Consider the following 11478-nt stretch of genomic DNA (forward strand, 5'->3'; position numbering starts at 1 on the left):
GTGCTGCAGATTCACGTGAATGAAACCGTTAAGTCCTCCTCGCAAGAAACATCTAACCGTGGCAACTCTTCACAGTGTAAAGGAGAAATATTTCCGCCTCAGATGGAAACATCGCAGGCCACATAGGCCCCACGGTACGATCCAGTATCCCAAATCCTCCACCAACTGGATTTGAAATGCACAGGAATCGATTCCAAAAAATCCGTTCATCTTGGGAGAGTAATTTTGACTCGAAACAGGAACGCTAAGCTTAATATCGGAATTGGTTGGGTGGGTGCGGTGGTAAATCTTTACACCCCTTTCATGTAAACCCTCGCAGCTACGGCAGGGATTCCGTCAAGCCATGTGGCGTAAAACGAATCGACGATCCAAAATCTAACCGAGCAGGTGCTGGAATCGCGAATCGATAATCCCACTACTGTCTCGTGCCGGACGTTTGGGCCTTCAAGAAGTGTGGGGGGCCCTACGAGACGTGTGTGGGGGGCCCTACGAGACGTGTGGGGGGCTACAGGACTTTGAGGCTCGCCGGCCCCGGGATGTCGTCCGCGGAGCTGCAGCCCGAGCTGACGGAGCGGCTGGACGCCTTCGTGCTGGAGCTGCGCGGCGCGGGGCCCGGGCCCGGCTCGCTGAGCGTGGCGCTCGGCGCGCTCACGATCCTGCGGAGAGCCGTGGCGCAGGCACGGTGGGGGCACGCGGGTAAAGGGGGGGGGGCACGCGGGTAAAGGGGGGGGGCACGCGGGTAAAGGGGGGGGGGGCACGCGGGTAAAGGGGGGGGGCACGCGGGTAAAGGGGGGGGGGCACGCGGGTAAAGGGTGGGGGCACGCGGGTAAAGGGGGGGGGGGGCACGCGGGTAAAGGGGGGGGGGCACGCGGGTAAAGGGGGGGGGGGCACGCGGGTAAAGGGGGGGGGGCACGCGGGTAAAGGGGGGGGGGGCACGCGGGTAAAGGGGGGGGGGGCACGCGGGTAAAGGGGGGGGGGGCACGCGGGTAAAGGGGGGTGGGGGCACGCGGGTAAAGGGGGGGGGGCACGCGGGTAAAGGGGGGGGGGCACGCGGGTAAAGGGGGGGGGCACGCGGGTAAAGGGGGGGGGGGGCACGCGGGTAAAGGGGGGGGGGGCACGCGGGTAAAGGGGGGGGGGGGCACGCGGGTAAAGGGGGGTGGGGGCACGCGGGTAAAGGGGGGGGGCACGCGGGTAAAGGGGGGGGGCACGCGGGTAAAGGGGGGGGGCACGTGGGTACGGGGGGGGCACGCGGGTAAAGGGGGGGGGGGCACGTGGGTACGGGGGGGGCACGCGGGTAAAGGGGGGGGGGCACGTGGGTACGGGGGGGGGCACGCGTGTAACGAGCGGCGAGCGAGAGCGTGACGGGTTTAGGATGAGGTGGACTGGGGTTTGGGTCTGGGGGGTAAGCAGGGGAGGGAGGCAGTGTTGGGGTTAAGGGACACTTGGGATGTGAGGAATTCAGTTGAACGAGGGGGCTAGGCCGATGAGTGGTTAAATGGGAGCCTGGGTGGCGGGGGGGTGAACAGGGTGGGAGAGGTGAGATGATGCGTGAGGAGATGGAGACGGGCGAAGGGAAAGACCCGCAGATAAAGAGCAGGAAAAAGAGGGCACGGGGATTGAAGGAGGTGGCGAGGAGGGGGGGTAATGATGGTTGGGGTGGCAGAGGAGAACTGGGGGGGACACGAGAGAGATGAGCATGGTGGGGGGGGCAGTACATGCACACCCACGGGGAATGGCAGACGTGGGTTCACTGGTGAGACGTTGTTTTAGCTGGGCATATACGGAGGCATTCACTTGGAGTTGACCTTATACACAGTTCGTGTCCACGGTGTTCTCCATGGCCAGGAGTCCAACCGATCCCTACGAGCTTCTAGCGCGGTGCCACGATACCAATGCGTCACCGCTACACGCCGCATGCTCGGTGGCAGTGAATGACAAACCTCTCGGGCATTTTAGACTGCTGTGGAAACCAGCACAGTGCAAGAGGGTGGTGTGGCCAGCCCGATGCCGAGTTGTCTTTGTTTCCCCAGTGATGATGCTTACACTTAGCACCAGGTGCTAATTTAATGCTGAGTCGACCAAAGGGAAGCCCAGGAATGGTTCAAATATAATTTGCCATTGATGTTAACTGTGGCCAAAAATTCAACCTCGATGTCTGGGAGTTTGTAGTTCAATGCGCTTACCAATTTGCTCGCATGCCATCCTCACGATGCCCTCGATACTGAGCGATACACCAGGGACACAGACGTTGGGACCCATTGACGGGAAGCTCACGCGTGCCCACACAAACCTGCACGCAAGGGACTGCATGTGTGGACACGCGTAAACGGTGGGCGCTCCGCTGCGTCTTCGCTTTGTCCGCTTGCTGTGCCGGCAGGAGAGCTCATGGACGTGATCCGCTCCGTGGGACGCCGCATGGCCGAGGCCCAGCCCTCCGAGACGGCCTTGGGTAACATGACCCGGCGCGTGCTCAAGATCGTCCGCGAGGAGTACGCCAGGTAGGGTGGGGTAGTTTAACACGTAGGCTTTCGCGACCAATATTATTCATAATCAACGTTTTTGGGTTTAGATCGCGTTATTTATAAATGTGTCGTAACCCTCCACCACCCGACACGGCCAATCAGTAAAAAAGTGTCACGTTGACAAAAGACAAATAGTTCACTGCTTTAGCCCACTGGTGTGTTGAAGCGTGAAACCACAGCATTTACAATTTCAGTACGACGTTTCGCTGGTAATTGCATCCAGCATCATTGGGCAATTCGCCAGAATGGTGAGGCTCTGCTCTGTCTCCCGTTCTTATATAGAGCAGCAGCAGGGTGACGTCATCATTAACTCATTAACTCATCAGGTGCAACGATTTGAGGAGGGGGGGTTATTGTAATTATATACTAGATTAGTAATCAGGGTGGGGTAGTCGGCCCGCGCCATCTCCGAAGTTTTTCCTCGCTCGCGAGACACCTCGTCGCTTTGGGCCCGATCCGAAGAAGCGCTGTTTTTGTTGTTAACGAAATCGGCGATGAAAGTATTCGTGAGCAAAGTATTTTTCATCTTGTGTTTTAGTCAACGATTATGAGAGGATGAAAAGTGTGACAATGGCATTCACTGATACCCACCAAAGACCAAAGCTTGACTGACGATTGCAAGACGAAATTAACTCTTCTAAATGAAGTTGCAGCTTAAGATAATGTATTGATGCTAGAGACAGCAGTGCTCCGAGGAAGACCAAAAGTGGTAATTTAATATATGTTTACAAAAAATATTTCCTGAGTTCACTTATTGGCAGACCAGATTATACTGGGGGGATTGAAAATATCGTGCACCTCACACTAGCATTCAATAACTTGAACGAATTATTTGGTTATGGTGCATTTGCAGTGGTGCACAAGCCCAATTCACAAAACAACTCAACACATTCATCAATAACTACCTTAAAAATATTTATTTAACGGGCTACATTTTGGGAAATGGCCCTTCATAGCACATGAAGAAGATCCAAGTGCAATGAAGAAGGTCATTACCCAAAATGTTGCCTCTTATACATGTTTTATTTTACAGCAGTGTTTCTGATGAATGTGTTCCACAACTAAGAGTGGGTTTAACACGTAGGCCGACTCGACTAAGAGAATGACTAAATGACATCCTAAGACTAAGGCCTGACTAAAATAAAAACTAACAAATACTAAATGCCGATCACATTGACACTGCTGGGACGAAGGCTGCGGGGCCACAGCGAGGAAGGCGACCCGCAGGAATCGCTGCACAAGCTGCTCACTGCCGGGCAGCACAGCGACGACTTCAGCAGCAGCTACAGCCAGCTCAAGCCCATCGTCATCGAGGCCATCAACGAGCTGCTCCTGGAGCTCGGTCAGACACCCGCTTGCCTCCCTCCCGCTACCTACCGTGACTGCCCACAACCGAACCACGATTTGTCTGAACGGTCTCCGGGTCGTACCGCGTGGTGCTTTGCTTGATGCCCAGTGTCTTTATTCGCGCGCTGGGAGCTTTTCAGGAACTGCATATTCAGTCGTTGACGAAGCTCTGAGCACTTGGGAGTCAAACACCACGTGGTATAACCCGAAGACACGACTGTATAACCTACGCAGTACATCCATGACCCCTTCCCACCCACAACCATGACCTCTTGCACACAATATTGTGTAATCTTTCTGTACTTGAAAATGTATGTGGGTAATGATGTGAGTGGGTCATGAATTGTGAAGTTTTGATATGGTAGCAATGTTCTCTGTAGGCCAAACTGCTATAAGGGAACACTGGTCATATGGAGATGATGGTGATGCGTGACGTCATTCACAGCCTGCCAAATAATATATTTCACATCTAGAAAAGATAACCAAGATGTCATCCAGTGCATGATATCGTTTTATCCACAGCTATTGTGCAGCATGCAAATGATAGCATGAAATATACCATGATTGATACTCATGGGACTTGAAAATATCACTTATAATTCCACAACCCCATCTGCAAACACAGCTGCTCTTACCAGATATATCTACTCACCCTCAACCTGCAACCATTTCTCGCCTCCCTTTCCCTCTGTTCCCGTGCCTTCCCCCATCTCGATGCAGAGGGCAGTGTGGACAACATAGCTATGCAGGCGTTGGAGCACATTCATTCCAACGAGGTGATAATGACGATGGGCATGTCCCGCACCGTGGACGCGTTTCTCAAGGAAGCAGCTCGCAAGCGCAAATTCCACGTCATCGTGGCCGAGTGTGCGCCGTTCTGTCACGTACGTACGTGCGTGCGTGCACGCATCAATTCTAATACCCGCCATTCGCCACTAAGCGACGGTGATGTCACCACGGCCCCTGTGCCAGGCTAGGTGCACTGAGGCCACGTGAAGTGTCAAAGGCTCGCTGATAGGAGGTCACGGGACTGACTGGGGTGCCATGGGTTGACTGAGATGACTGGCAGATTCACCAGCTGTGCCCCCTGCTGTGCCAACTTGCTGCATTTTAGCCGCCTGGCCCTCCGCTCGTGAGCGTTGCTCCTCTGGCCTCCGTTGTTGGAGAGCGACTGCCTCCAATTGACCACTCGCGTCCTTCATGAGCATGCTCACACACGTGGACATTTTCCAAAATATTGGGACGATCCTAAAAAAAAAGTTTTGCTTTGAGCAGAAGAATGTCACAGGAAATGATGTCATCATTGGCACTACTTCCATTATTTCCCCACCAAAAATGCCATCACACCACGTCAGTTTTGCTTAAATAATTACAAAATAAAAATATTTCTCGTCAAATAATTGTTTTACTGTTATTACATTGTTACATTTTGATTGAAAGCTTTCGTGACTGCAGGGATTCATATTCTTGGTTCTTTCGGTAAAGTCACGTAGAAGGGAAATAATAAAATAATAAAACTATTAAACAATACAATTCTCACGACGTTTCGATTTTTTTCTTCAAATTTTCTTGCTGTGGTTTTCCCACCTGATGATGATTGCTTGTTTTATATATTTTTTATTTTATTGTTTCTCTTCAACGTGACTTTACCGAAAGAACCAAGAATATACATTATTACAATTAGCAAATTAAGTGATCACATTGAAGTATTAAAATATTAAATTCTATTTTTTCAATCCTACATCTAGAACATTTAATGTGAAACTCTACATAGCAGGCGCACACCTGCGGGGCTTCACACCCTTGTTTGCGTAATGGCCACAAAGACTTACACGTGGCAGGGTGAACCGGAGCTCTACCATCTGACTGTTCAGCAGCATTCGTTCAAGCAACCCTGATGTTGCTGATGCTGTGTGTCAAAACCGGGAAAGCGTTTTCTTGTATTGCACCATTGCTGCTGAAATAATGTACACTTCCAGAAGGCCTTATAGTTGATGGGCAGGATAACAAATACATGTTTACGTGGAGGAACAGATACAAGGAGGAGACGTATTGTCTGCTTATTTATTTTGTTGCTAATAGACAACGTTCTTAAAACCCTAAATGATCACAAGTGTCCATAATACTCGGTACAGAGTGCAATTAATAATGATAATTGTTGTGTGCAGCAGAGTACATCTGCACGCTAAAGCACAGCGGCTTGTTGTTTACACACACCGTTGGGCTCCGTAGCTCGCACTGATACACAAAAGCGTATTTGTTTTTCAGATGCCCACTGAGTGCACGCACATGATCCTAAACTCATGAGATCGGGCCAGATGCAAAAACACTCGCCCTTGAGTGGGCACCCACACCGCCCGCCCCTGCATTGACGGTCATGTGAACAGGCACGAGCACGCGCGCTCTCCTAGATGCTCACGCTTTACAAGCGCAGATGCACGCCCGCGCGAATTCACGCACGGGTGCCCATCCACACTCCACGCCCCTTTACACACAAGCGCACACAGTCCATTTCGCTCTCCATCACGCTTACATAATAAAACACGTCTTCACGAGCCAGATTTAACGACAAACCAAACATGTCATTTTTGCAAAGGTGAAAGCTGTGCATGGGATGTTTTGTTTTTTTCCCCGTTCTCATTTGAAATGGCACCGAATAACACAGACGTCCGATCGTTACAGGGTCAAAAGCTGGCGGTGAGCTTGGCTAAAGTCGGCATTGAGACGACGCTCATCACAGACGCTGCTATATTTGCGATGATGTCCAGAGTTAACAAGGTAATCAGCCCGCACTCCCAAGCCCTTGTGATGCTTGCGTCGATGAGCAATGCAAACAAACGCCTCGGCACACCGAGTGGTAGGACAGCATGCGGCTCCACGTTTAAGTGGGTTTGTTAAAATACAAACCCTATGGGTGGAGGCATTTAACGATGCATCGATTCAAATTCTCTCTCATGCTCACGTTACGTGCATGGTGGATGCATGCATCAAATGTCGCGTGTAAGAATCTATTATTTACCATTCATGCTGATGATATGCTATTGCATGTTAGATAATCATGTGAACGTTACCGTACAAACGAGTCGGGAGAAAAATAATTAGATATGGAAACAATACGGGGAAAATGATCAACATGCTCTGGATTATTAAATGGGACCGTGACCCCATATCGTAACAATTCATCGCAGCACTGGGAGGGTGAGACGTTACGTGTCTAGATGACGTTGCTCAACTCATACCCCCGTTGCCATTGTTATTGGCCTTTGCTGCCGGAGCGGAAAACTTCTTTCAGTTGAATATTCATGAGGGTTGGAGGCCTTCTGTCCTCGGTGGGCCTTTGTAGGACGTTCTTCGCACCGATTGAACATGCTGCCCGCTGCCATGCGCAGGTAATCCTGGGGACGCACACGGTGCTCGCCAACGGGGGTCTGAAGGCCGTGAACGGCGCTCAGACGCTCGCCCTGGCCGCCAAGCACTACTCGACGCCGGTCATCGTGTGCGCACACATGTACAAGCTCTCGCCGCAGGTACGTACGCACCTACGCACGACCGCACGCACACACGCACGATCCTTTCCGGCAGGAAGTGCGAGCGGAGGCTTTACCCGACGTCGACTTTAAAAGCTGATGCACCGCAGCCCGTGGATAACAGTTTCGTTTGCTTTTGTTTATTTTTCCTAATTTTACTTTAATTTCTATTCCAATTGGATCACCAGTGTTATGTCCATAATATGTCACAGCTAGTGGCAATGTTGGAGAAAGGTCTTTGCAGATGTCATGGAACTACTTCTGACGTCCCCCTTCAGTCGGCCTCTTTAGCAATACCAGGTGCACACCTTTTACAAGTTCTCAAGAGTGCAAATCTCACTTCTAACCAAAAAAAAAAATCGGAATTTCCGGAGCTCGAATTAACTGAATTCAACACCCAAATGTGTTTTTTTGTGGAGTCATTGGTGACCAGACTGACTCACTTAACTTATGAACATTGTTTTATTATTGATGACTGCCCAGATTCAAACCCAAGATGTGAGCAGTGCAGGCTCGTTGCTCTGATGGTCTGACATAGTGCTGGCATGCCTAGATACTCAGCCACGTCTAGAATTCTATTTTGAGAAGTTCTGAACACGATCGATGAGGCTTAAAGGGTGGTCAGCTTCAGCCAAGTCCAAATATCCCTGTCAGCTGAGAATCATTACATTTTCACCTCCGGATTTGCGGGTCGAGACAATTTTTTGACCGTTACAGTTCATGTTGACACACTCCTTACAATAAACCTAGGTTTTGTCAGGCTGTGAAACAAAAAAAGACGTTTGTCATTGTTCTGAGCACTCACCGCAAGAAATGTTGTTTTTTTCTAGTTTCCGAATGAACACGATGCGTTCCACAAATTTGTCTCTCCCCAAGAGGTGCTGCCTTTCTCGGAAGGTGAGTGTCACCCTGTGACCCAGGTGCCCATGCTGCCTATTTGCACATTGCTCTGCTGGAGGAGGGATGGGAAAAAAGTGCCGGACTTTTAATGAAAACAAAAAGCACCTATACAAATGGAAAAATATTTAGACCCATAAATGTTTTAGTTCAGAGTCAGCTGAATGCGCCATGAAACATTTGCAATTAAATCATCCTTGAAATACATTTTAACAACTTAATTGGCAAGTGATTGGTGAGCTCAATATTTTGTTCAAAAGAATCTATAACTTCAGCAAGAACATAAGGAGTGCATTATCTCCTGTAACCATTAACGACCCCATTCCAGCGCGTGGCATTGTTCAAGAGATTAATGGTGATGTCGAGGGTTGCTAGCCATGCTAGCTTCAGGAGAGAGCTCGTGCTTTTGCTATTCCTCCATTGAAGGAACGCAGACTACATTGGTTTACTTGTGCGGGTCCATAGTTTGGGTTGCATGGCCACACTAACACTGGCTTGTCTTTAGATAATTATCCATAAACGAAGGAGTGCGCATCGGCCTGCTGATGATGTCATTCGCGAGAGTGGGTCATTGTGTCACAGCGCTGACCGTCAGTCCCAAATTGAACATTTACCCCAGCTTCAGATTGGTAAACGAATATACAAGGTATGCATTCTTACAACGTTAACAAGGTCTCCGATGAGCCCGGTTGGCTACGTACGGTGCGAAAGAAGTTCAACAGACATACAAAAGACCCGGTGAATTCCAGTAGGCCCTCCTCACCTGCCAATCACTTTCAAAGGCAATGCATGTATATCATCAGAGCATGTTTGTTTCCATGTTCACCACAAGTATGGTTATATGTAGACCTGATTGCTTGCAAAAGCTATCTAGTTGGTGTTGGAACATCTTAACACACCTGTTTTATTTCCAGAAAGGGTAAAACCTATTTTTATTTTGCATAGCTCACCTGTTCGAGCGAGGGGCACTGTTGACGTGTGTCCCCGTTGTCCTTGCAGGCGAGATCCTCTCCAAGGTGAGCGTCTACTGTCCCGTGTTCGACTACGTCCCTCCCGAGCTCATCACCCTCTTCATCTCCAACATCGGGGGCAATGCGCCTTCCTACATCTACCGCCTCATGAGCGAGCTCTACCATCCGGATGACCACGACCTGTGACCCGTACCTTTACGGAAACCGAGAAGTGCAAAACTCCACCGCGCGTTTGTGCGCCGCGAGTCATCGCTCGCCTTCACGGAGCTTGATCTTCCCTTGGATGTCCCCAGCCACTGATTTACGCAGGATAAACCTAAAAATAATTTTGTTTTGCGTTGGCTATTACCTGTGAAGCGTGTTTCGCAATTGAGAGGTAACCTGCACCCGCCGGAGAAAACCCCCACGCATACGAGGGGGGTGACAGCGCTGCCATCTTCCTGGCCACCTCGAAGCCGCACCCATTCAACAACGCTTGGCAAGCCACGGTGTTTACCCAACCAAGGATCAACACGGGCACCTCCGCAGTTACGATTTAAGTCTTCGCCGCCTCATGCCCTCGGCTGAGACGCTCGTTAGACGAACGTCCCGCGTGCGACGTGAACGCGCTCGAACGGCTTCGCATTTCAAGGCATCGGTGAGCACTTGCACGCAAGTCAGATGTGGCACGTGCCGAGGAGATGCGCCCTTCGGTGGAGTAAACCATCACGCACGTCGCAAACCAATACGTGGACACGCACACAAATATCGCGTTCGTGTAGAGTGTGACGAAAATAAAAGAGGAAAAACCATTGGACTTGCGGGACTTGGATTTCTTTTTTGTGTAAAGCACTTTTATCTCCTCACAATATCACAAACATATTGCACAATGTTACAGTATGTATATCGTTTGTAATATATAAGAAGTGGTAATGGCTAACGGTGCGGTAACAATATTGACGACAAATCAGCGTGTTGAGGGGGGAACGTTTGTTTTTAACAACTAGAAAAGACTGCAGGCGTCACAGATGCCCCACCGCCCTCCCCTACCAGTCGGGCACAACAGCATGCACTTTCCCCAAGACCCACAAAAACACCACCAAACTTCACAGCTTGCGCGGAAAGATTCTTTCCCGACCGGAGCGACAAGACGAGTGTGTAGAGGACCCCGCCGGTAGTTTGACTTTTAAAAGAAAATAAAACCACGGGGCGTCGTTAAAAAAAAAACAACGGCAGAGGATTGCAGCGGCGAGAGGCCGGCGCCTGAAGGATCGAACTCCTCCCGCAGCGTGACCCTCGGGGTCGGGTGAAGCGGTCGAGGAGTCGAGTGGCCCGTTTTGTTTGTTGGCGAGCTGTCGCGAGGCGACAAGGAACGAAGCGAGCGGCGTGTCGCTCAATTGGTTTGAGAGGGGAACGAAGCCTGCCAGGGATGGAGGACGTGCCTGGTCGTCCGCCTGGACCTCTCCGCTCACGCACCGTTTGCTCTCGCCCGCTCTGCGCTCCCTTCTGAAGACCATGACGCAACCGGGGATTTTTTCGAGGGCAATCTGTCGCCAGCAGACCTCGTTGGCAGCACTTGCGACCGTTTTCTGCTCTGCGAAAAAATGCCGTGACCTGAAATTTGAGCAAATCGCCGGCGTGGCGGTGGAAACTTCCAATCGGATCATCACCAGAGGTCGCCTGACGACCCGAGGGGTTGTTGTGCACTCTGGAGAGCATTCGTGAAAAAAACACTTGCACAAACTCTGTTTTCATCGGCCATACAGAACCCGTCACACTGTGCCACCGCCGTACCCAGTTGCCGTAGTTGCTCCTAGTAAATGCCCATTTAATGGTGTTGACCGTTGCCCTAAAATCGACTTTTGAGACACGCGGCCCCAAGCGCCTTCCCGTCGTCGTTCGCCGTGGCCGTCGCTCCGTCCTTCCGATGGTGACCGTGCGCGGCGTCGCGGGTTCACGCCACGTTTGTTGCTCGCTGCGCTGTCGCTGCGTGCACCTCCCGGGGGGTTTACACGTTTTTCATGGGGATCCGTGGGCGCTAGCGATCTTTGACGGAGTGATTACGCGAAGGGCGCTGGTTGTACCGGGTTGGGAGAATACAAGGCCCTTGGAAAAGCTCCGTGTTGTGAGAAGTCCAGAACACCGGTGGTTATTGCGGAAGTTACTCGGCAAATGATCATGATTGATCGATTCAAGGATTGATTTGCAGCGAATTAAGCGCCTCGAGTGGATGCA

General features: G+C 50.9%; 1 protein-coding gene across 1 annotated transcript; it reads left to right on the plus strand.

Moving 5' to 3' along the window:
- Positions 1-387: 387 nt before the first annotated feature.
- On the plus strand, positions 388-10055 carry EIF2B2 (eukaryotic translation initiation factor 2B subunit beta). The gene is made up of 8 exons (XM_078603847.1): positions 388-696; positions 2378-2498; positions 3716-3864; positions 4590-4753; positions 6552-6647; positions 7259-7396; positions 8227-8293; positions 9293-10055. Exons 1-8 carry the CDS (start codon positions 537-539, stop codon positions 9448-9450), a joined length of 1053 nt encoding a protein of 350 aa, XP_078459973.1. The 5' UTR covers positions 388-536; the 3' UTR covers positions 9451-10055.
- Positions 10056-11478: the final 1423 nt, after the last annotated feature.

This window comes from Lampetra planeri, chromosome 2, assembly GCF_965212315.1.
Source record: "Lampetra planeri chromosome 2, kcLamPlan1.2.h2, whole genome shotgun sequence".
NCBI lineage: Eukaryota > Metazoa > Chordata > Hyperoartia > Petromyzontiformes > Petromyzontidae > Lampetra > Lampetra planeri.